Source organism: Orcinus orca, chromosome 9, assembly GCF_937001465.1.
Source record: "Orcinus orca chromosome 9, mOrcOrc1.1, whole genome shotgun sequence".
Lineage (NCBI taxonomy): Eukaryota > Metazoa > Chordata > Mammalia > Artiodactyla > Delphinidae > Orcinus > Orcinus orca.
Window position 1 is genome coordinate 75,659,921 of NC_064567.1, and position 26,150 is coordinate 75,686,070.

The 26,150-nt window shown below is 35.6% G+C and overlaps 1 protein-coding gene across 8 annotated transcripts in view; it reads right to left on the bottom strand.

Annotated features, from left to right (window-relative positions):
- Positions 1 to 26,150, bottom strand: part of RUNDC3B (RUN domain containing 3B) — a 147,844-nt gene that overhangs the window by 120,000 nt on the left and 1,694 nt on the right. For all 8 annotated transcript variants that reach the window (XM_049714905.1, XM_049714906.1, XM_049714904.1 and 5 more), the window contains exon 2: positions 3,821 to 3,936. In XM_049714905.1, the coding sequence (XP_049570862.1) occupies positions 3,821 to 3,936 (116 nt within the window). The remainder of the gene's footprint in view (positions 1 to 3,820; positions 3,937 to 26,150) is intronic.

Below are 26,150 nucleotides of genomic sequence, written 5' to 3' on the forward strand. Positions count from 1 at the left end.
CTGTAATCTCAAATTACAGAAGTTAGCCTATCTGAAGCACTTTACTCAGCTGTGAGTACCACATTTTAAGATCTCGGTAAACCAGTGATAAACCAGAAGAATAACTAAGACTATAGTGGTTCCAGAAGATCGAAATAACTAGAGACACTTTACCTGGAAGAAAGAAAAAGGGTAACTAAGGAGAAAGAATTACAGAATAGCAATCGTTTAATATTTATGAGGCCCACAATTTAAAAGAGGCAGAAAAGCACAGTCACATAAGTTGGCTTCTTATACATAAGAATTTTCTAACAATCTAAACTGCCCCAAAATTGATGGCCCTACTTTACTGTCCTAAGTTCCCCAATATCAGAAGTATTAAAACAAAGACTGTATGTCCACAGGTTGTAAATATCATTGAGTGGATGGCTTCAGTAGGAGGGAAACTGGAGTAGTGATTTTTAAGCTATGATTCACAGCGCTGCCTGAAGTGGTGCTGTGGAACTGGGGTGTGACTGCTGCCGAGCTGACAAAATGCCCGATTTCCCTACTCAGCTTCAACCAGACCTTCCACTTACATGTCTAGCATCTGCAGTGTCTTTTATTAGGGGAGGTGGGAGTGGGCTGGAGAGAAGGAGTATGCTTTAAAGTAAAAGTCCAAAAATGACTGAAGACATGAACTAAGGCCTCTTTGAATTTTATATTCTGTGATTAATTCTTTCTTTTCCTTTTTTAAAGGAAATAGTTTTTATTATTATTATCTTTAACATCTTTATTGGAGTATAACTGCTTTACAATGGTGTGTTAGCTTCTGCTGTATAACAAAGTGAATCAGCTATACATAAACATATATCCCCATATCTCTTCCCTCTTGCATCTCCCTCCCACCCTCCCTATCCCACCCCTCTAGGTGGTCACAAAGCACCAAGCTGATCTCCCTGTGCTATGCAGCAGCTTCCCACTAGCTATCTATTTTACATTTGGTGGTGTATTAATTCTTAGTTCTCAAATATAGTCCAGAAAAGTAAGACCATCATCTTATTAAGGAATTACTGCAAACAAGATTAATATATGTGATTTTAAAAGCCTCCTTTTTTTTCAATAATGGGGCTGTTAGAATGAATGAAGCTCTCCGCGTTACCTGTGTCAGCACAGCCTATATTGTGTCTGGGGATGAATTTTGGTTTTCTCTGAAAAAAATTGATAAACTAAACACCCTTTTATTTCAAAAATAAAAAGTAGCTAGAGAAAAGTAAATCTTATAAACCCATGAAGTTATACACTTTAAATTTGTACTTCTATCAAGAAAAACATTGAAAAAATGAGTTGTTATAATAACTAAATTGTGGGCTTCCCTGGTGGCGCAGTGGTTGAGACTCCGCCTGCCGATGCAGTGGACACGGGTTCGTGCCCGGTCCGGGAAGGTCCCACGTGCCGTGGAGCGGCTGGGCCCGTGAGCCATGGCCGCTGAGCCTGCACATCTGGAGCCTGTGCTCCGCAACGGGAGAGGCCACAACAGTGAGAGGCCCGCGCACCGCAAAAAAATAAAAAATAACTAAATTTTAAGTGAACACACTGTACTATTGAAATAATTATATAACTTCTCAGGACTTCCCTGGTGGTCCAGTGGGTAAGACTCCATGCTCCCAATGTAGGGGGCCTGGGTTCAATCCCTGCTCGGGGAACTAGATCCCACATGCATGCCACAAATAAGAGTTCGCATGCCGCAACTAAGAGTCTGCATGCCACAACTAAACATGCCGCAAAGAAGATCCCGCCTGCCGCAACTAAGACCCGGTGCGGCCAAAACAAATAAATAAATATTTAAAAAACCAAAAAACCCAAAAAAACCTCCCAAATAATTATGTAACGTCTCCAAAAGTAAAAGCAATTTATTACATATTAGAATACCAAAAAATGGGCAATATTATATGAAGTTTCTAGACACTTGAATCTTTAATAAACTACCTCATCTTGAGAGTTACAGATCATTTCATAATTCATATCTATAGTAATAACAGTGACCACCATAGTCGGCCTATAGGAACTTTTTTTTTATTTTAAATTTTTTAATTTATGTCTGACATGCGGGATCTTAGTTCCCCGACCAAGGATCGAACCCGTGCCCCCTGCAGTGGAAGTGTGGAGTATTAACCACTGCACCACCAAGGAAGTCCCAACAGTACTTTTTTTAAAAAGCATGTTTTGAATTATTAATCTTACCTAGCTTAAAAAATTCACACAAACCTCATTGGATCATCTTTCTTACTGTCTTACTGTCATACTCGTGGAATTCTTATCCGTAAATCAACTAGAGATTCTATTCTCAACACAGTAGTTCACTGGCTTCTCAGAAATAACATTCATGGTGATGAAGTAAGTCTAAAGGCCTATGATCTGTATTTTGCTGAGGCATGACTCAGAAGATGGCACACAGGCATGCAGGAGGGGTCCACTTATGCGGTAGTTAGTCAACCCCGCAACTCAGCACGGCTATATCAACACGGTCTAATTGTTTTCTGTTAGAGTTGTTTACGTATTTTGTGAGCGAATTAAATGCTAAATGGTACACCAAATGAAGGGAATTGAGGTCTTATGATAAAATCCTTGGAACATTAGGATACATCAAGCTCTGCTGTACTTGATGTGTTTTAAAGTATTATTTATAAGATTACGTATAAAATTTTAAAATACGATCACCACACAATACAGTAACCATGACAATATTTCAAAATACTTTCAGACGCTCTGCGTTCATAAAAACTTATTTTCTCATAAAAGGTAACACACTAATGACGGAAATTTTAGAAAATACAGAACAGCAAAATAAGAAAAATAAATAACCCTTTAAAAATACAGAACAACAAACTTTTAACAGAAAAGCACCAGTGATTTTTATGGATCTCATTTTAAATTGCAAAGGGCTGAATGAATTCAGATTTTGTTTCCCCATTTATTAAATCCAACCATTTGTTATAAGCCCACAGGACTGCTCAACTGATGCTTTCAGCATCAAAAAGCACAAAACAGATTAACCTTCAGATTAAATTTGAGATTCTCATAAATTATATTACCACACAGATTACTTATTTGAAACTACTATACTATTAAGATTGTAAAGATAATAAAAACTTAAGTGAAAACATCTAAGATCAAGTCTCCTTTAGGAAAACTAGATAATGGAATTGTGATAAAGTTATTATTTATTATTACGAAAATTTATACTACATAATATTTCTTGATGTTATCAGCTATATTTTACAGATGTATATTTTTAATTTAAAAATATTTTATAATCTGAGAGAACACAGCTCCCATCTTCCCTTTTAAATTTTAAGAGATTTACATTTCTGACATTAATACATTTACTGATTTATTTTTCTTAAAGTCCAGCATCTCTTTTACATAGCTGTTTTTTAACCTACTTACAGCTAAAAAATTTTCAAAGATTCTGAGTTTAATGAAGAAAAGATTAAGCAAACAAACTTAATGCCTGGATGCTTCTCTGTAAACTAATTAAAATACCAACTAGTAATCTTTGAAGATGGGCTACCTTTTAATTGAAACTTTTATTTTAATTACATATAGAAAGTGATCCTGCTTCTTGTATGTGTCAATTAATATATTCAATATTTTTAATGCATCCTGGAAATGGGTATAAATCCAAGAATAGAGATTCTTTACAGGAACACAGCCAAAAGATTAGACCTTCTAAAATCAGTTTTATGTTTCTCAAGATGCTGCTTGGCTGCTACACACACCAGACTGTATGGTTTCTAAAATTTCAACCTTGTTAATACGAGAGCTGTTGGCAGAATAAATAATACATTAGCGCTATTACCTTTCAGCCGGTGACTTAGAATCTGTTCCAAAATAGCGGCAAAATTGTTAAATTCAGGAGAAGAATCATCAATTGTCTCAAAGCAGGACCGATCAATCAGGGTCTTCACAGAAAACCTACGGAAAAAAAAAGATTACGATTGCTTTTAAGTAGACTTGATTCATCCACCTAAATAGGAAAAACTAGAGGAAAGCAATTGAGAGAAGTATTACAGAAATACTTTATAAGATTATATATTCTGAAAACTCCATTTACTCAAATTCATTCTGTCAATAGAAAATTTTACAGAAATATCAGACTTTTCACTTATGTATTTACTATCTGTTGACTACATTAAGAGTTAGAAATAGTTCATTGTCCACAGAACCAGTAAAATCAGAATTAAAAAGATGAACGAAATTATTAAGTTGAAAGCCATAATACTACTTGTAAGAGACTGCAGCGTCAGACCAAATTGTTTCTAAGAGTTTCGAGCACAAAATGGAATAAAACAGGTTGTGAGTATTCATGAGGTGTAGATCCCAAGTTTTTATGAGCTATAATAGGAAAACTTACAACTCTGTAAAGTGCACTATATTTTTCCTTCTCTTCAGAACGTCCTTTGTCTCTATTTTTGACTGCCAAGTACCAGTGCATTTTCCAAGACTCAGCTTAAATGCCATCTCTTCAATGAAGAATTATCCTCCTACAGATTCCTAGCACAAACTAGCATTTTGTTGGTATTTCCTTTAAGAGATGAGTACAATTTATCTTACTGCTGTTACTTGTGTGGTCTAACTCTATTTTATTAGAATATAAGTTCCTTCAGGGCAGAAACATTGCTTCTGTGTGTTTATATCTTCCTCAGCACATAGGACAATGCCTTGAACGATGTACTCTGTAAGTACTTGTTGATTTATTTGTAAGATCTATTTTGAAGGCGTGGCAAAGAAACATTTAAAGGCCAACGTCACAGCAAGACAAAAAGGAAGTTTATGATTTTTAACATGTATACCCTTCCTGTAACCACCACCAAAATCCGGATCCTGAACAGTTCTGTTGCCCCTAGCATTTCCCTCATGCTATCCCTTTATAACCATACCATCCCTTTACAGTCATAGCCTATGAAGGGTGATATGTGAGTGCCTAAGTAAAGACAATCAATAGGGTATGAAGAGAAGGGGATAACGATGAGAGTTGTTAAATCATTAGAAATGTAAACTATGAGGGAGATAAAGGAGTATAAATTGTTCCTTAGGTTTTAGGCTTATTGGCAATGCTTATTCAATCAGGACAAAAAATATAGGAGACAAGTATAAACGCAAATATAAAGAGATTTGTTTATATGAGTTATATCTATCAACATTTACTATATTAGAACTGAGTAATGTCTAAAATACAGGCAGTCCTCCCTTTGCACATAAAAATGACTGTGCAAGCTGAAACCATGCAAAGTGATCCCAATAATCAATGGAAAGAATTACAATTATTCTGTGCCCTTTACAAATTTTTGTCAAAACATTAAAAACTCTCTCACTGCCAGTTATTATGTATAGGGAAATGGAAAAAAACAGTCAAACGTATTTATTTACTACACTGTAATTTAGAACATTAGCAATACTGAGAATTCATTTTGGTGTCCTATGCCCTTTTCATTGACAATACACTAGAAAAGTGCTGCCAATCTGCAGCAAACTTCTAATAAGAATAAATAAGTATAACGTTCTTATTCAGTAAAAGAATGAAACACTAAGTGTTCCTAAAATGAATAAACAAAAACCATACAGACTCCACCTCCACCTTTGACCTAAAAAGAAGGAAACTTCTGAATGTTTCTCTCTAATCTTTAACAGATAGAACGGAATGGGAAATCTAACTCTGCAATCACACCGGAGGTAGGAGTAATCTACCACTTCAAAAAAGCATGGCATCTAAGATAGTAAGCACATAGGTGAAATGAACTGAAAACTACATTTAAAGATAAAAATAATAGAGTGCTTATTTCATCAAAACGAGCTAGGGTAGAACTCAATTTCCACCTGTAACAGCCTGGTAAGATTTTAGCCACTACTGTCCTCCAGGAATAACACAAAATTACCTAAGAAATTTTCTTCTTTGTAAATGTAATAGGAAGGAAAAGCCATGGAGAGTAACACATATATCTCTGTAGCATCAAGAGCCATGTACAGATCAATCAGTAGTCAATAAAACATGCCTTTCTATCATGTTATTAGTGCATCGTCTCCTCTAGAAGACACTATCTGCATGATGAAAACCTAAAATGGTGAACCTCAGAGCACTATATTACTTGTAACTCAGTATCTGGCTAAAAACTAAAACAAAGGTGCAAATATCCCAAAGCATATCATTAGACACAATTTCTGTTATTTCTAAGCATGAAGCTATTTTAAGGGTGAGAAAGCTTTTTAAATAATTTCTATTATAACAAGGTTAATAATGAAGAAAAATAATGTTTCCCAGCATTACTTTATCATTTATAGCCTACTCTCCTCCTGTCAACACAAATCAAAACTTCAGAAGGCAAATTAGTTCCTTAGAGTCCATGTTTTACTTCTAGCTAGCCAGGTCTTCCCACTCAACAGCTACTTCTCTAGAGTCATGTGGCTAGTTCCATTATGCCAGAAGAGTGAGAAGCTTTTCCTCCATAACACAGTAACTAAGACATGCTATAAAAACCAAACCTGTAAAAAGAATTTCAATACATCCAAAAAACATCACACAGATGCTGAGCTATTTCCTGATAATGATAACAATATTAGTCATCTATTTCCCAAAAAGGACTGATTTTAAAATAATGAAATGACAATTTGATGAATGTCTAAAAATACCAAATCAAGTCTAAGTAACAGCTTTTACATAAGAATTAAAAAGTCAAAAATTTACATGAAAGGGTCTTTTAATTAAGTGTGGTTTTTGAAATGTCTCTCTCTTAAAAGATTTTCTTTCCCACCTTCAATGTCCAAAGGAAATTTTTGTTAGCTTAGAAATAAGAAAAAATGTGACTAAAACCATCAAACTTAAAGCAGGAACTACCTTTTTCCCTTTGGAAACATACCAAGAAAGGTGAGATGGTTACCAAAACTACGTTTAAAACAATCTTCATTACACCCATATTAATTCCTTCCACAGCTCATAAGTTTGTAACATAATTGTAACAACAAACAGTTAAAAGCAAAAAATGTGACAATAAAGTCAAAAATAAAATTACTTCTCCTTAAAAAGCTAAAAATAGAGCTACCATATGATCCTGCAATCCCATTCCTGTGCATATATCCTCAGAAAACCATAATTCAAAAAGATACATGCACTCCAATGTTCATAGCAGCACTATTTACTTGACTATTTACAACAGTCAAGACATGGAAGCAAACCAAAATGTCCATTGATGGATGGATAAAGAAGTTGTAGTATGTATATACAATGGAATATACTCAGCCATAAAAAAGAATGAAATAATGCCATTTGTAGCAACACAGATGGACCTAGAGATTATCATACTAAGTGGAGTAAGCCAGACACAGAAAGATAAATATAATATGATATTGTTTATATATGAAATTTTTAAAAAATCATACAAATGAACTTATTTACAAAACAGAAAGAGACTCACAGACATAGAAAACAAACTTACGGTTACCAAAGAGGAACAGGGGGTGGGCAGAGGGATAAATCAGGAGTTTGGGATTAACATATACACACTACTATATATAAAACAGATAACCAACAAGGACCTACTGTATAGCACAGGGAACTATACTCAATATTTTGTAATACCTATAAGGGAAAACAATCTGAAAAGTAATATGTATATATCTATATATAGATACATATACACATATATATATCTAAATATATATATATCTGAATCACTGTGCTGCATATCTGAAACTAACACAATATTGTAAATCAACTACACGTCAATAATAAAAAAAGAATTTTCTTGCAGGCCAAAATAACTTACTGTGTTAAATATGTACACTCTTTACTGGAAAGAAACTATTTAAAGAAGGAAAATTCACCTTTAATACTTAGGCCTTGCATTAGTAATATACACAGATATAGTCCCATATACACAGAGCAATCGAGTAGGAAAGAAATGTATTCCCATCTCTTTACAACAAGCTTATGTAATCTTAACCATTTATCAAACATGCTTCAGAAAAAAATTCATTTCACAAAAACCAGATTTTCTTATCTATATTGTTATATCCCTTTACATGGAATTATACCTTAAGATAAGTAAAGTACATAAAAGCATACAGAATCATCACATTTCAAAACTAAAGGGGGGGACACTCCCCTGGTGGCACAGTGGTTAAGAATCCACCTGGCAATGCAGGGGACACAGGTTCGACCCCTGGTTTGGGAAGATCCCATATGCCGTGGAACAACTAAGCCAGTGAGCCACAACTACTGAGCCTGCGTTCTAGAGCCGGCGAGCCAAAACTACTGACCCTGCATGACACAACTACTGAAGCCCACGTGCCTAGAGCCCGTGCTCTGTAACGAGAAGCCACCGCAATGAGAAGCCCACTCACCGCAACAAAGAATAGCCCCCGCTCGCCACAGAGAAAGCCTGCGCGCAGCAACAAAGACCCAAAACAGCCAAAAAAAAAAAAAAAACCTAAACTAAAAGGGGTTCAGAAAAGTATATAGTCATTCATAAGAGTGATATTTTTTAAAAGAACATAAGTATCCAAGTTGTAAGAGAGAATTCTTTCCACTACTTCACACCAAATTTACAGGATTCCTTATAATATATTATTATCACTATCAGTCTTTACCAAGGTGTGGGGGTAATGATCCTCTGCCATTAATATAATACCTACCGTTAATAATCAACAAGGAGATATGATACAATCCACCCCAAATGTAATGTAAAATAGTGACTATGGATGATAATGAGCACAGTATTCACGTATATGTTCATTAGAAAGAAGGTTTATTTCTTTTCTTATATTTCACATCAGAAACCCCCCAAATCGAGAGGGCAGACAGCAGAAGCAAGAAGAACTACAATTCTGCAGCCTGTGGAAGGAAAACCACATTCACAGAAAGATAGACAAAATGAAAAGGCAGAGGACTCTGTACCAGATGAAGGAATAACATAAAACCCCAGAAAAACAACTAAATGAAGCAGAGATAGGCAACCTTCCAGAAAAAGAATTCAGAATAATGATAGTGAAGATGATCAAGGACCTTGGAAAAAGAATGGAGGGAAAAATCGAGCAGATGTAAGAAATGTTTAACAAAGACCTAGAAGAATTAAAGAACAAACAAACAGAAGTGAATAATACAGTAACTGAAATGAAAAATACACTAGAAGGAACCAATAGCAGGATAACTGAGGCAGAAGAACGGATAAGTGACCTGGAAGACAGAATGGTGGAATTCACTGCCACGGAATAGAATAAAAAAAAAGAATGAAAAGAAATGAAGACAGCCTAAGAGGCTTCTGGGACAACATTAAACACAACAACATTTGCATTACAGGAGTCCCAGAAAGAGAAGAGAGAGAGAAAGGACCAGAGAAAATATTTGAAGAGATTATAGTCGAAAACTTCCCTAACATGGGAGAGGAAATAGCCACCCAAGTCCAGGAAGCGCAGAGAGTCCCAGGCAGGATAAACCCAAGGAGAAACACACTGAGACACATAGTAATCATATTGGCAAAAATTAAAGACAAAGAAAAATTATTGAAAGCAACAAGGGAAAAATGACAAATAACATACAAGGGAACTCCCATAGGAGTTAACAGCTGATTTCTCAACAGAAACTCTACAAGCCAGAAGGGAGTGGTATGATATATTTAAAGTGATGAAAGAGAAGAACCTACAACCAGGATTACTCTACCTGGAAAGGATCTCATTCAGATTCCACGGAGAAATCAAAAGCTTTATAGACAAGCAAAAGCTAAGAGAACTCAGCACCACCACACCAGCTCTACAACAAATGCTAAAGGAACTTCTCTAAGTGGGAAACACAAGAGAAGAAAAGGACCTACAAAAACAAACCCATAACAATTAAGAAAGTGGTAATAGGAACATACATATTGATAACTACCTTAAATGTGAATGGATTAAATGCTCCACCAAAAGACACAGGGTCGCTGAATGGATACAAAAACAAGACCCATATATATGCTGTCTACAAGGGACCCACTTCAGACCTAGGGACACTACAGACTGAAAGTGAGGGGATGGAAAAAGATATTCCATGAAAATGGAAATCAAAAGAAAGCTGGAGAAGCAATACTCGTATCACATAAAAGACCTTAAAATAAAGATGTTACAAGAGACAAGGAAAGACACTACATAATGATAAAGGGATCAATCCAAGAAGAAGATATAACAATTATAACTATATATGCACCCAACATAGGAGCATCTCAATACATAAGGCAACTGCTAACAGCTATAAAAGAGGAAACCGACAGGAACATAATAATAGTGGGGGACTCTAACACCTCACTTACACCAATGGAGAGATCATCCAAACAGAAAATTAATAAGGAAACACAAGCTTTAAATGACACAATAGACCAGATAGATTTAATTGATATTTATAGGACATTCCATCCAAAAAGAGCAGATTACACTTTCTTCTCAAGAGCACACAGAACATTCTGCAGGATAGATCACGTCTTGGGTCAAAAATCAAGCCTCAGTAAATTTAAGAAAACTGAAATCATATCAAGCATCTTTTCTGACCACCATGCTATGAGATTAGAAATGAATTACAGGGAAAAAAACGTAAAAAAACACAAACACATGGAGGCTAAACAGTACGTTACTAAATCACCAAGAGATCACTGAAGAAATCAAAATATACCTAGAGGGTTTCCCTGTTGGCGCAGTGCTTGAGGATCTGCCTGCCAATGCAGGGGACACGGGTTCAAGCCCTGGTCTGGGAAGATCCCACATGCCGCGGAGCGACTAAGCCCGTGAGCCACAACTACTGAGCCAGCGCATCTGGACCCTGTGCTCCGCAACGGGAGAGGCCATGACAGTGAGAGGCCCACGCACCGCGATGAAGAGTGGCCCCCGCTCGCTGCAACTGGAGAAAGCCCTTGCACAGAAACGAAGACCCAACACAGCCAAAAATAAATATAAATAAATTAATTAAAAAAAACATACCTAGAGACAAATTACAACGAAAACACAATGATCCAAAACCTATGGGATGCAGCAAAAGCAGTTCTAAGAGGGAAGTTTAGAGCAATACAAGCCTACCTCAAGAAAGAAGAAAAGTCTCAAATAAACAATCTAACCTTACACCTAAAGGAACTAGAGAAAGAAGAACAAACGAAACCGATCAGAGCAGAAATAAATGAAATAGAAACAAAGAAAACAACAGCAAAGATCAATAAAACTAAAAGCTGGTTCTTTGATAAGATAAACAAACTTTATAAACCATTAGCCAGACTCATTAAGAAAAAGAGGGAGAGGACTCAAATCAATAAAATTAGAAATGAAAAAGGAGAAGTTACAACAGACACCAGACAAATACAAAGCATCCTAAGCGACTACTACAAGCAACTCTATGCCAATAAAATGGTCAACCTGGAAGAAATGGACAGATTCTTAGAAAGGTATAACCTACCAAGACTGAACCAGGAAGAAACAGAAAATATGAACAATCACAAGTAATGAAATTGAAACTGTGATTAAAAATCTTCCAACAAACAAAAGTCCAGGACCAGACTGCTTCACAGGTGAATTCTATCAAACATTTAGAGAAGAGCTAACACCCATCCTTCTCAAACTCTTCCAAAAAATTGCAGATGAAGGAAAACTCCCAAACTCATTCTATGAGCCCACCATCAACCCTGATACCAAAACCAGGCAAAGATACTACAAAAAAAGAAAATTACAGACCAATATCACTGATGAATATAGATGTAAAATTCCTCAACAAAATACTAGCAAACAGAATCCAACAACACATTAAAAGGATGATACACCATGATCAACTGGGATTTATCCCAGGGATGCAAGGATTCTTCGATATACGCAAATCAATCAATGTGATACACCATATTAACAAACGGAAGAAGAAAAACCATATGATCATCTCAATAGATGCAGAAAAAGCTTTTGACAAAATTCATCACCCATTTATGATAAAAAAAACTCTCCAGAAAGTGGGCATAGAGGGAACTTACCTCAACATAATGAAGCCCATATAAGACAAACCCACAGCAAACATCATTCTCAATGGTGAAAAACTGAAAGCATTTCCTCTAAGATCAGGAACAAGACAAGGATGTCCACTCTCGCCACTATTATTCAACACAGTTTTGGAAGTCCTAGCCACGGCAATCAGAAGAAAAAGAAATAAAAGGAATCCAAATCGGAAAAGAAGAAGTAAAACTGTTACTGTTTGCAGATGACATGATACTATACATAGAGAATCCTAAAGATGCCACCAGAAAACTACTAGAGCTAATCAATGAATTTGGTAAAGTTTCAGGATACAAAATTAATGCACAGAAATCTCTTGCATTCCTATACAGTAATGATGAAAAATCTGAAAGAGAACTTAAGAAAACACTCCCATTTACCATTGCAACAAAAAGAGTAAAATACCTAGGAATAAACCTACCTAGGGAGATAAAAGACCTGTATGCAGAAAACTATAAGACACTGATGAAAGAAATTAAAGATGATACAAACAGATGGAGAGATATACCATGTTCTTGGATTGAAAGAATCAATATTGTGAAAATGACTATACTACCCAAAGCAATCTACAGATTCAATGCAATCCCTATCATATTACCAATGGCATTTTTTACAGAACTAGAACAAAAAATCTTAAAATTTGTATGGAGACACAAAAGACCCCAATAGCCAAAGCAGTCTTGAGGGAAAAAAACAGACCTGGAGGAATCAGAATCCCTGACTTCAGACTATACTACAAAGCTACAGTAATCAAGACAATATGGTACTGACACAAAAAGAGAAATATAGATCAATGGAACAGGATAGAAAGCCCATGCACCTAGGGTCAACTAATCTATGACAAAGGAGGCAAGGATATACAATGGAGAAAAGACAGCCTCTTCAATAAGTGGTGCTGGGAAAACTGGACAGCTACATGTAAAAGAATGAAATTAGAACACTCCCTAATATGATACACAAAAATAAACTCAAAATAGATTAGAGACCTAAATGTAAGACCTGACACTATAAAACGCTTAGAGAAAAACATGGCAGAACACTCTATGATATAAATCACAGCAAGGTCTTTTTTGATTCACCTCCTAGAGTAATGGAAATAAAAACAAAAATAAACAAATGGAACCTAATGAAACTTCAGAGCTTTTCCAAAGCAAACTACAAACAAGGTGAAAAGACAACCCTCAGAATGGGAGAAAATATGTGCAAACAAATCAACGGACAAAGGATTAATCTCCAAAATATATAAACAGCTCATGCAGCTCAATATTAAAAAACCGATCAACGCAATCAAAAAAATGGGCAGAAGACCTAAATAGACATTTCTCTAAAGAAGACATACAGATGGCCAGGAAGCACATGAAAAGCTGCTCACCATCACTAATTATTAGAGAAATGCAAATCAAAACTACAATGAGGTATCACCTCACACCAGTCAGAATGGGCATCATCAGAAAATCTACAAACAACAAATGCTGGAGAGGGTGTTGAGAAAAGAGAACCCTCTTGCACTATTGGTGGGAATGTAAATTGATACAGCCACTATGGAGAACAGTATGGAGGTTCCTTAAAAAACTACAAATAGAATTCCCGTATGACCCTGCAATCCCACTACTGGGCATATACCCAGAGAAAACCATAATTCAAAAAGACACATGCACCCCAATGTTCATTGCAGCACTATTTACAATAGCCAGGTCATAGAAGCAACCTAAATGCCCATTGATAGACAAATGGATAAAGAAGACGTGGTACACATATACAATGGAATATTACTCAGCTATAAAAAGGAACGAAATTGGGTCATTTGTAGAGTTGTGGATGGATCTAGAGACTGTCATACAGAGTGAAGTTAAGTCAGAAAGAGAAAAACAAATATCGTGTATTAACGCATGTATGTGGAACCTAGAAAAATGGTACAGATGAACCGGTTTGCAGGGCAGAAATTGAGACACAGACGTAGAGAACAAATGTATGGACACCAAGGGGGAAAAGTGGTGGTGGGGGTGGTGGTGGGATGAATTGGGAGATTGGGATTGACATGTATACACTGATATGTATAAAATGGATAACTAATAAGAACCTGCTGTATAAAATTAAATTAAATTTTAAAAAAAAGAACCCCCCCCAAATCTTTTTGAATCAGCAATTTGCCTTCTTTTTTCAAGTTTTATGCAAGTTAAGAACTCCCAACCATCATGTGTATTTTCCCCTTTATTTTTTTCTATAATTTAAATTCCTTGGTAAGGAGAAAAAAATACTTTTCATAGATCCATTTAGCAGCAGTCTGTAGACTATTGTCCACAGGCCAAAACCAACCAGTTGCCTGTTTCTGTAAATAAAGTTTTATTGAAACACAGAATAAAAAAGTTCCAACCATCTGGAATATATACCGTGAAACTCAAAAGTCTATTTTGGCAGTGTTTACCATTTTTTAAACTTTTGCTTAATGTAAAAATCAAAAAAAGGGAGAGAAGTATATTTTAAAATATTTTCCCCACCTCTACTGTCAAAATTTCTTTCAAAATAGAATTGTTAATCTAGGTACCTTAAGGCTGAGATAGTATATTATTAACATCTTGTCCTGCTATATAAGCAGACTGATGAGAGCAAGATTGCACAACATGAAAAATAACGTTGAAGCACTATCTTCAAAAAAAAAAGGACAATTTTAAAAAATTTATTTAAAATTACAAAGTATTCAAACCAAGAAAATTTCTCATCTTAAAATAACTCATTTGACTTCTTATATGAAATAACTCCCAATTAAAATCATTTTAATAAAGAATACTTTCACTGTACACTTGGATCACATATCCCTTTGGAACCCAATTCTTCTTTACTCAATGACAAGTGAAAATATTCAAGTAATATATTTTAACATAGGTAAGCTATCTAGTAACTAGATAGACAATTCTACTACTGAAGTTATTAGATTTTTTTAAATTTGAAAGCTTTTTATTTGTTTTCAGTTTTTAAAGGTTATATTCTATTTATAGTTATTATAAAATATCTGCTATCTCCCCCGTGTTGTACAATATATCCTTATAGATTATTTTATACCTAATAGTTTATACCTCTTAATCCCCTGCCCTTATATTGCCCCTCCTCCTCCCTTCTCTCTCCCCACTGGTAACCACTAGTTTGTTCTCTATATCTGTGAGTCTAAAGCTATTAGGTGTTTAAAACTCTACTATCATTAGAGATGAGTCACTAGGGTGACTGTTTAAAAATAAGTGAGGATGGTTCTTTAATTCACCTTCAACCTTATTTTGGAAATGTCCACTGCTATTATTCTTCACTAGTTAGGGAGAATTACCTCATTTGATAAACATGCCCACTACATACTAGATGATGGGAATAAAACAGATGCTGAATAAACTATGATTCCTGGACTTGAGAAATGCACAATCTAATAGGAGACAAAAAGATAATTAGATTACAGCATAATGAGAGCCATATTTATTTAAAAGTATGTTTTAGGATGAGCGGGGATAAATGGTTCTAATACTACTGGAGAGGCAATAAAATTTAAATTTGCATTATATGTAATAAATCAAGGGTAACTGCCCAAAGGATAGAAACCAAATATATGAATAGTTGACCCTTGAACAACACAGGTTTGAACTGCAGAGGTCCACTTATACATGGACCATTTATTTCCCATAAATACATACTACAGTAGTATATGATCCACGGTTGGGTGAATCTGTGGATGCAGAATCACAAGTATGGAGGTCTGACTGCAAAGTTACACGTGGACTTTTGACTTGTGGAGGATCAGCATCGCAACCCCCACATTGTTCAAGGGTCAACTGTATAGAAAACAGAAAAGAATATATGACCAACAAGTTCATAGAGAGAAAAACTCTATGTGGAATAAATGAAATAATAAAAAATACTGATCTATAACAAAACAAGAAGAGAGAAAAAGTGAACATAAATAGTAAAATGGTAGCCATAAACCCAAATGTAATAACATTAAATAGAGATGGGCTAAATACTCTAAATAAAACACTAGATAAAATTCAAAATTGAATTCTATCCTGCCTACAAGAGACACTTTACATTTAAGGACCCAGAAATACTGAAATTTAGGAATGGAAAAAGTAGAGACTTCCCTGGTGGTCCGGTGGGTAAGACTCCACGCTCCCAATGCAGGGGGCCCAGGTTGAATCCCTCGTTGGGAACTAGATCCTGAATGCATGCCGCAACCTAAGAAGTCCACATGCCACAACTAAAAGATCCCACATACTGCAACTAAACATGCTGCAACGCAGACCTGGCGCAGCCTATATAAATAAATAAATATTAAGGGGAAGAAAAGAATGGAAAAAGTACATCATACAAATGCTAACAACAAGAAAGCTGTTTTAACTACGTTAATAGCAGGGAAAAAATAGACTTTAAGGTAGGAACAGTATTAGAGATAAAGAAGGACATTTCATGGTAACAAAGGAATGAAATCACTAGGAAGAGATCACAATTCTAAATCTGCACCCACCTAGTAATCGAGCAACAAAATACTTACAACAACAAAAAAAAAATGACAGGGACTTCCCTGGTGGTCCACTGGCAAAGAATCCACCTTCCAAGGCAGGGGACCCAGGTTCCATCCCTGGTGGGGAACTAAGATCCCACATGCCGCGGGTTAACTAAGCCCACGTACCACAACTACTGAGCTCGTGTACCTCAACGAGAGAGCCCACATGCCGCAAATTACAGAGCCAATGCACCCTGGAGCCCATGCGCCACAACTAAAGAGTGAAAAACCGTATGCCGCAACTAGAGAGAAACCCGCATGCCACAACGAAGACCCAACACAGCCAAAGAAAAATAATAACAATAATAAAGAAAATAAATTTTTAAAAATATGACAGAACTAAGAGGAGAAAAAGACAAATCTACACTCACAGAGATAGACTTTAACACATCTCTCTTAATATCAGGCTAAGCACACAAACAACTAGTAAGGATACAGAAGATATAAACACAATTAACATACTAGACCTAATTGGCATACATGCAATCAACAATGACAGCATACAGTCGTCCCTTGATAACTGTGGGGAATTGGTTCCAGGACCCCTGAGGATACCAAAATCCACAAATGCTCAAGTCCCTTAAAGTTGGACCTCCATATAGGCAGATGTGGAACCAGTGGATACAGAGGGCTGTTTATATTCTTTTCAAATGCATATAAAATATTTATCAAAATTAACCATATGTTGCATCATAAAAGCATAAATAAAAATTCAAAACTTTAAAATCTTTTAGAATATTCTCTGCACAGTGGAATTAAGTTAGAATTCAATAACTAAAAATAGAAAATCCTCAGCTGTCTGAAAATTAAACAATATCTTTTAAAATAACCCATGAGTCAAAAAAGAAATCCCAACAGAAAGTAGAAAACATTTTAAACTAATTAATAGTGAAGATACAAATTTTAAATCTTGTTTGCTATCTCAAAGCAATGTCAAACAAGGGAATGTGCAGTCTTAGAATGCATAGAACAGAAAGATGAAAAAGGCTGAAAAACGATTTAAACTCCCATCTCAAATTAGAAAAAGAAAATGAACTTTAAAAAAAGTGGAAGGAAGGAAATAAAGACAGGAAGAGGAATCAATAAATTAAGAAATATACAACAGAGGAAATTAACAAAGCCAAAGGCTGGTTCTCTGAAGATATTAATAAAATTTATATACTCCGGGTAAGAAAAAAAAACATGGGAAAAACAGAGATTACCAATATCAGGAGAGAAAAATGGAAAATGACTACAGATTTTTAAACAATAGAAAGATATTAAGAGGATATTAAGAAAAGTTTTAAGTTTAAATTTGATAACATACATGAAATCGGTGTATTCCTTGAAGAACTCGCTGAAACTGATAAAAGAAGAAACAGGAAATCTCAATTGTTCAGTATCTATTAAATAAATTGAATTTGTTACTAAACGACTTCCCACAAAGACAATTTGCGGTTCAGATTTCTTCCCTGGTGAATTCTTCCAAAAGTTTAAGAAAGAAATAATATTAATCTTACACAAATTCTTCTACAGAACACAAAAGAACATTTCCCAACTTGTTTTGTAAGATCAGATAATTTTAACGACAAACTGAGACAAGGACACTATAAGAAAGAACAAGACCAATCACTTTCATGAACAAATATGCAAAAATCCCAAATAAAACATCAACTCATTGAATGTAAATATATGTAAAAAAGATAATACAGCACAACCCAGTTTTTTTATTCCAGGGTAGTTTAGCATTAAAAAGTCAATCAATGTAAGTCACTACATAAAAAGAAAAAAGGAGAGAAATCATACGTTCATCTTGATAGAAAAAATATTTAACAGAGTATTCAGAATCCACTTATGATAAAAATTCTCAGCAATCTACAAGTAGAAGGGAACTAAAAAAAAACCTACTGCAAACATCCTACTTAAAGGTAAAACTATTAATGCTTTCTGTAATACTGTGGTCCTAGCCAGTGCAGTAAGACAAAAAAGAAAAGACATAAAGTTTAAAAAGGGAAGAAATAAAACAGGCACAAGACATGACAATGTACTCAGAATGCTAAAACAAATAAACAAACAAAAAACTGCAGAAAATCTATTAGATTTAATAAGTAAATCTGGTAAAATTGCTAGATTACAAGACCAGTATTTTAAAAGGTAAATTCCATGTCTATGTATCAGCAAAAAAGAAAGAAAATGAAAAGGTTTTTTTTTTTTTATAAATTTATTTATGTATATTTGGCTGCGTTGGGTCTTCGTTGCTGCGCAGGGGCTTTTCTCTAGTTGCGGCAAGCGGAGGCTACTCTTTGTTGCGGTGCACAGACTTCTCATTGCAGTGGCTTCTCTCGTTGCAGATCAAGGGCTCTAGGCACGCAGGCTCTAGAGTGCGGACTCAGTAGTGTGGCACACGGGCTTAGTTGCTCCGTGGCATGTGGGATCTTCCCGGACCAGGGATCAAACCCATGTGCCCTGCACGGTGCCACCAGGGAAGCCCAAAAAAGTTTTTAAATGATCTATTATAATAATACAGACATATCAAATATGGAAGGACAAATCTAAAGAGAGATATAATATGTATATGTTCAAAACTACAAAACATCTTCGAGAAAAATTTCAGAATAGTTAAACATATGAAGGGATGGATGTAGTATATTCGTGGATTGCATTTAAGTCTCATAAAAATGACAATTCCAAAAACTGATTTATAGATTAAGTGCAATCTTAATAAAAATCCAGCAGATTTTTTTAATGGAAATTGACAAGCTGATTCTAAAATCTAGTTTGCAAAGCCCAAGAACAGACAATATTGAACAACAAAGCTGAAGAACTTACATTACCAAACATCAAGTTATATTATAAAGTTATAGTTATTAAGCCAGTATGATATTAGCTCAAGGACAGACAAATAGACTAATGGAACACAAGAGGGAGTCCAGAACAGTCACCTGACTTCCGATAAATGTGACACTTGAGTGTAGTGGGGAAAGCATGGTCTTTTTAATAAATGGTAACAGGTCAAACTGATTTTCCTAAGGTAAATACTTAAATCAAGTACGGGTAGATTGTTGATATAAATGTAAAAAAGCAAAACAATAAATCTTTTAGAAGAAAATAGAATAATATTTGCATTACTGCCAATTTCAGGTCACAATAAGCAACCCATGAAGGAAAGTTATGGACTACTTTACAATTAGGAACTTCTACTCATAAAAACACACTGCAAAGAGAATGAAAAATCAAGCCACCAAATGGGAAAAGATGCTTGCCTTAAATATATCCAGCAAAAGACCCACAGAGAACGTACAAAGAGTTACACATCAGACAAACAAAAAGTCAGATATTCCAGATGATAAACGACTTGAACTGGCACTTCACAAAAGAGACTCTCCAAATGGACAACAGACTTATGGAAAGGTGCTTAACTTCAATAGACATCAGGGAAATACAAAATTTCAAGGGTTGGTGAACATGTAGAGCAACTGGAATTCTTATACAGTTGACCACTGAGCAACATGGATTTGAACTGCACAGGTCCACTTTTACGCAGATTTTTTTTCAATAAATACAGCACTACACAATCACCGGTTGGTAGAATCTGAGAATGCAGAACTACCGATACAAAGGGCCCACTGTAAAGTTATATGCAGATTTTTGACTGCGCTGAGGGTCAGCACCCCTAACCCCTGCATTGTTCAAGGGTCAACTGTACACTGCTCACTACTATGCAGACTGGTACCACGCCTTTGGAAAACTGTTATATCCACTGAAGCTGAACATATGCATGCCATATAACCCAGGAACTCCACTCATAAGTATATATCTGACAGATATATGTACATATATTCACCAAAATACATATTCATGAATATTCAATTAGTAATAGTCAAAAAGTGAAAACAACTCGAATGTCCATTAGGCTGAATGGATAAACTGCGGTATATTCATACAATGGAAAAAGATACAGCAATGAAAATTAACAAACTACAGTTACGTGCAATAAAAAGGGTGACTCTCACACACATAATGTTGAGCAAAATAAGCTAAATAGAAAAAGGTACATGGACTTCGCTGGTGGCACAGTGTTTAAGAATCCGCCTGCCAATGCAAGGGACACGGGTTCGAGCCCTGGTCCGGGAAGATCCCACATGCCGCGGAGCAACTAAGCCCGTGCTCCACAACTACTAAGCCTGCTCTCTAGAGCCCGCGAGCCACAACTACTGAAGCCCGAGCACCTAGAGCCCATGCTCCGCGACAAGAGAAGCCACCGCAATGAGAAGCCCGCGCAAGGCAACAAAGAGTAGCCCCCGCTCAACACAACTAGAGAAAACCCGCGTGCAGCGACAAAGACCCAACACATTCAAATTCAGGAAAAGGCAAAACTAAACAACTGTGTTGAGAGCTAGGAGAATGGTTACCCTTCATAGGAGTAGTATGAAAGAAGGCAAGGAAGAGGTTTCTGGGGATTTGGGTAATACTCTCTTTTATTATTATTATTACATTCCCACAACTTATTTATCTTAAAACTGGAAGTTTGTGCCTTTTGATCACCTTCACCCTTCTGTTAACCTTCCACCCCCTGCCTCTTGCAACCACCAATCTGTTCTCTGTATCTATGAGTATGATTTTTTTAAGATTCCACATATAAGTGAGATCATACAGTATTTGTCCTTCTCTGACTTACTTCACTTAGCATACCGCCCTCAAGGTCTATCCATGCTGTGACAAATGGCAGGATTTCCGTCTTTTTTATGGCTGAGTAATATTCCATTGTATCTATGTACCACATCTTCTTTATGCACTCATCTATCGATGGACACTTAGGTTGCTTCCATGTCTTGACTACTGGAAATAATGCTGCAATGAACATGCGGGTGCAGATACCTTTCTGACACAGTGATTTCATTTCTTCTGGGTAATGCTCTTTTCCTTGACCTGGGTGCTGGTTACAATGTTGTGTTCTCTTTGCAAAAACAATTCATTATACACCTATGCTGTGTGTACTTTTCTGTATGCATATAAGTCAATAAAAATTGACTTATATGCATACAGAAAAATTGTAGCTAGAAATGAGACTAAATACTGATACATCACTATGATGCTCTACACGTGTTTTAGAGGTTGGCCACAGATTTAACACTAAGACTTCTAATAGCTGTATGAGAAAAAGAGAAGTTGTCAGTTACACATTCATGCCCAGTAGATATAAATAAATCAACTACCTAAAGCTACAATTCTTGGCACTAAAAAAAGACAGATATTTCTCATAAAAATCTTCACAAAAGAAGATACTTTTTGACATAATAAACAATGTTCTTGACAACAATTTCAAGAAGATCCTCTGTAATTGTTTCTTCTGCTGACCCTCAATGTAGGCTGATGGAATCTTATCAATGCACGAGAGGGGCAAAAGCAACTGGGATAGGAGAGAGCAAAGCAATGCAGTCTACATACTCAACTGCTCTCTGATGATCTGGACTGATCCAGAGATACATTTTATAAACCTGTAAGACTGCATATAATAGTGGATAAGCTTCACATATCTCCCCCCTCAATATCATATCTCTCACCTGACTTCTGACATTTATCAGTCAGCAGTGAAGATAATACCCTCTAATAAACATGTAGGGGAGAGCTATTCTCTGTTGTCAGTTGAATATGAACCCAGTTAAGCTAGGGGAAGAGATAATGACCTTCTGTGAATGCTGAGAAGCCTACCTCCGACTGGTAAGATGATCATCCTACCTCCGTTGTGAAAACCTACTACTAGGGCTCTAAGAATCTTTAGAAATGATACTGAATCTGCTCCGAAGCAATACAGTACAGGTAATGTTGCTCAAAGTCCCAACCCAAAGTTCTACTATGTAAAGCATGACTAAAAGAGCTTCAGCCAAAAATATAATCACGAGAGGCAAGGTATGAACAGTCTTAAAAGGGCATTCTCAAGCAAATAACAATAGTAACAAGGAAAGTAAGTCACTGAATTTAAAGTTATTTAGAGGTTTATACCACCAATAATACTCAGTAATATTTCACATATCTGCAAAGCCTCCACCCTGCTTAAACACAGGAATAGATCATTTTTTTCCCGATTATTCAGCAACCAGAATGTTAAGAAGTTCAGAGTGCTAAAGCTCACTCACTGAACTCAGGCCTCTCAGTGACTTTTTTTTTTTAATGAAAAAATAAATAAATTTACTTCTCTGTTTTCCTAGTTCACAACCAATTATAATGAGCAAGTCAGGATGAGAAGCACAAAGAAAAAAGCTGGTAGAAACAGGCAGAGTTGCAAGAAATAACAGCTAACTTGGTAGGAGGAGACAGTAAATGCAAAAACAGACCAAGAACTCCAAACACATAATCTTCTGAGGCCATGTAGCAAACAGCTCTATGCCTCAAGAGTCTCCAAGGGCAACCACTACACAGGGTATATTCACGGAAACAGATCCAGAGTAAAGTCACTGATAAGGATTATATTAACTACGTAGAGTTTTTTTAAATAAGGTAGGGAAATGTATAATCCTTTTTTTTTTTTTTAATGTTTATTTATTTATTTGGTTGCTCCAGGTCTTAGTTGCGGTAGGCTGGCTCCTTCGGTCCAGTTCGCTGGCTCCTTAGTTGTGGCATGCAAACTCTCAGTTGTGACATGCATGTGGGATCTAGTTCCCTGACCAGGGATCAAACCCAGGCCCCCTGCACTGGGAGCGCGGAGCCTCATCCACTGTGCCACCAGGGAAGTCCCTGCATAATCCTTTTTTAAAAGGAGTTCATCCAAAATGTTTAAAATATTCTTTATTGTAGTTTAAATCGGAACACTTAATTTATAAGCTTCAGTTATACGGAAGATTGCACCCCACAATAAATGCTGAGTAAAGCACTGCAGTTGATAGGAGAATTTTAACTCAAACATCAGTTACATGAAAAATATGAGCATCTCATTTCCCAAAAACACTGAGAAAATGAGGTGCTACTGTTATTTAAATTAACATTCATGTTATGAAATAATATCTTGACCTATAGAAAACTAAGAACTATGTACATGTTATTAAAAGTACTTTAATTTTGAAAATCATCACTGGTCTCCACTGTGCTTAGCTCATCATACTACCTCTTTCAATCTCTCATTAATCCTTTCCATGCACAAGACGGGAAACTTATGACTTTGTCTGGGGAGTTTCTCTTAAAGAACTGGTTTGAACATTTAACAAATGTTATTTTAAAATATTTATCCATGTATATTTAAATGTTTATCTTAATAATTTATTTTTCATAAACTGATGTTAACCCACAGAAAGAGAATTTATATTTTAATTCTCCTTGTCACCAGAACTAAAATCAAAGGAATATGTATGTTTTTCAATAACCTATGAAGCTTAAAAATGATAGAAAAAAATGAGTAGTACCTGATTTTCTATGGATGAAAAATGAAGGTTAAAAAACATCCTGAAGGACTTTAACAATTTAATTTTTCTAAATGGTAGAGAATATGCAGGGAAAATACTAGTTGGTACACAGAACTAAAGTCAGTCTATGAATATTTTGGAGTTGAGTGTGGAACATTTAGAGATCTCAGATGACCTACTTTCTCTCCACCACAATCTGTGAAAAATATGATAAAGGAGTACTTATTTGCTGAGAGAAGTACTATGTGTTCTTAGTCTATAATATATAAATGTTCATGAAAAAATACAACTGATGAAATAATTACATACACAATCACAATGAACCAAAATTCAATTCCTGACTATCCCACCTAACAAAATAACTCACTTCCAAAGTTTAAACTGTAATAATATTGTTCTTATATAAGGCGTTTTTAAACTGAAAAAATTGTGTAGTTACATAATAAGGTTGTAAACCTAAACTGAGAGTACAGTATGCCTAAACTGTTTAAGGGGTAATGAAAATCATTACTGTATAAGTATTAATACATATGATAGAATGATAGTCAGGGGGTGGGGGGAGTTTGTTTTGGTTTGGTTTGGCTTTCTATACTGTTCCATTTTTCCAGAATATCAGCAGAGAGTCACAATACGGAAGGCACAATTCAAAATGTTTTTGTTTACAGAAAAAAATGCACATGCCTCGTCCAGCTACCATTAAACATATGTCTACCATTACCCTGATCATGTTTGGAGAAATTCAAAACCAAATATAAACTCATTCTGCTTGAAGACTATTATTAGTTTCAGGGCTATCATTGAAGATTACCAATGATCTAGTCCAAGTTCATTTTACAGATGGGAAAACTAGAAAATGGGCTTATTAAAGGACACACAATTAATGACAAAGTAAACTTAGAACTCAATTATATGTCCACTAAACCAGCTTCTTCCCAACTTAAATACCAAATCACGTCTGATCTGCTACATAAAAATTTTTAAATAAATTCATTAAGGGACATGGGTGAGATACCCAGGGTTTGGTTAACTCTGAAAGTGAAAACTGACAGAAATGCATAAATACTGATTTGCTCATTTTGCTGAATTTAGGTGGGGATACTTAAAACATCCAAATGGCCTACAGTGACTTTTTTCCAAAAAATAGAAGGCTTTTAGACAAAGCCTATCAAATACATCCCATTACTACACAAGGATAATAATTTATATGCACCATCAACTATCTGGACGTGAAGAACAGTGTTTGTAGTATTATCCACATAAATAAATACACAAGTTGAAATCTAAGCCAGAAATTGAAATTTATTTTAGCTACAATACTAAATTTACATGTAAACTGTAACTAAAGTCAGCACTTATACTCACTTCAGAGTAGAGAACAAGAATTAGGCAAATAAACGTAACAAAAATACAGCTAGCCCAAACAACAGTCCACACAAATCAGTGTGATGTGACTGAAATTTCTTAAAACATAACTTAACATGTGTCTTAAATAAGGTTGAGGTACAAGTCCCTTTCTTCTCCTGAACTGCCTCTGATGCCGTGACAAAAATGGAGATGCAAAGGGAATAGTACCCTCCACTGATTTTTTTTTCTCATCTGTTTTTATTCTGTCTTAAAAAATGAGTGGAGCATAAAACCTCTTCCCATGTACTGTGTTTTACCCCAAATCTTCAACATCCACCATTCCAAAGATGGCCACACTGATTCAGAGCAATATATGTCAGCCCAGGTGTTTAAAGTTTTAGGTTGAAACATTTGGTTAATTAACACCATGCTGCAAACACTCAAAATCACTTCAGCTGCCACTACTACAAAACAAAACTCCCCAAAACAAAAACTGTTACCCTCCACTGGATTTACTCATACAATAAATATTTACTGAGTGTCAGATGCTATGGTAGGAAGAATGAAAGAAAAAAGAAAACTGAGCAAAAAGCAGACATGGTCGCTGCCCTGTGAAGCTTAACACTTATGGAGCCTTTATGAAATACATCACCCCAAGAATCAGTGTATATGTTGGGGTCTGCTTGAAAACGTCCTCTTTTTAAAAAATAATTCTTTTTAATACATGTAAAGGTAAGAAAATCAGCCTTGCTTACTGTTCTATTTACCTAATTTTTAGAAATTTGCTTAGATGTAAAAAAAAATTCATACAACCTATCTTCCTCCAAAGGTTGCATGCTAGACAGCACAAATGGTAAATTCAACAGATTCCATATTAATATTTTACT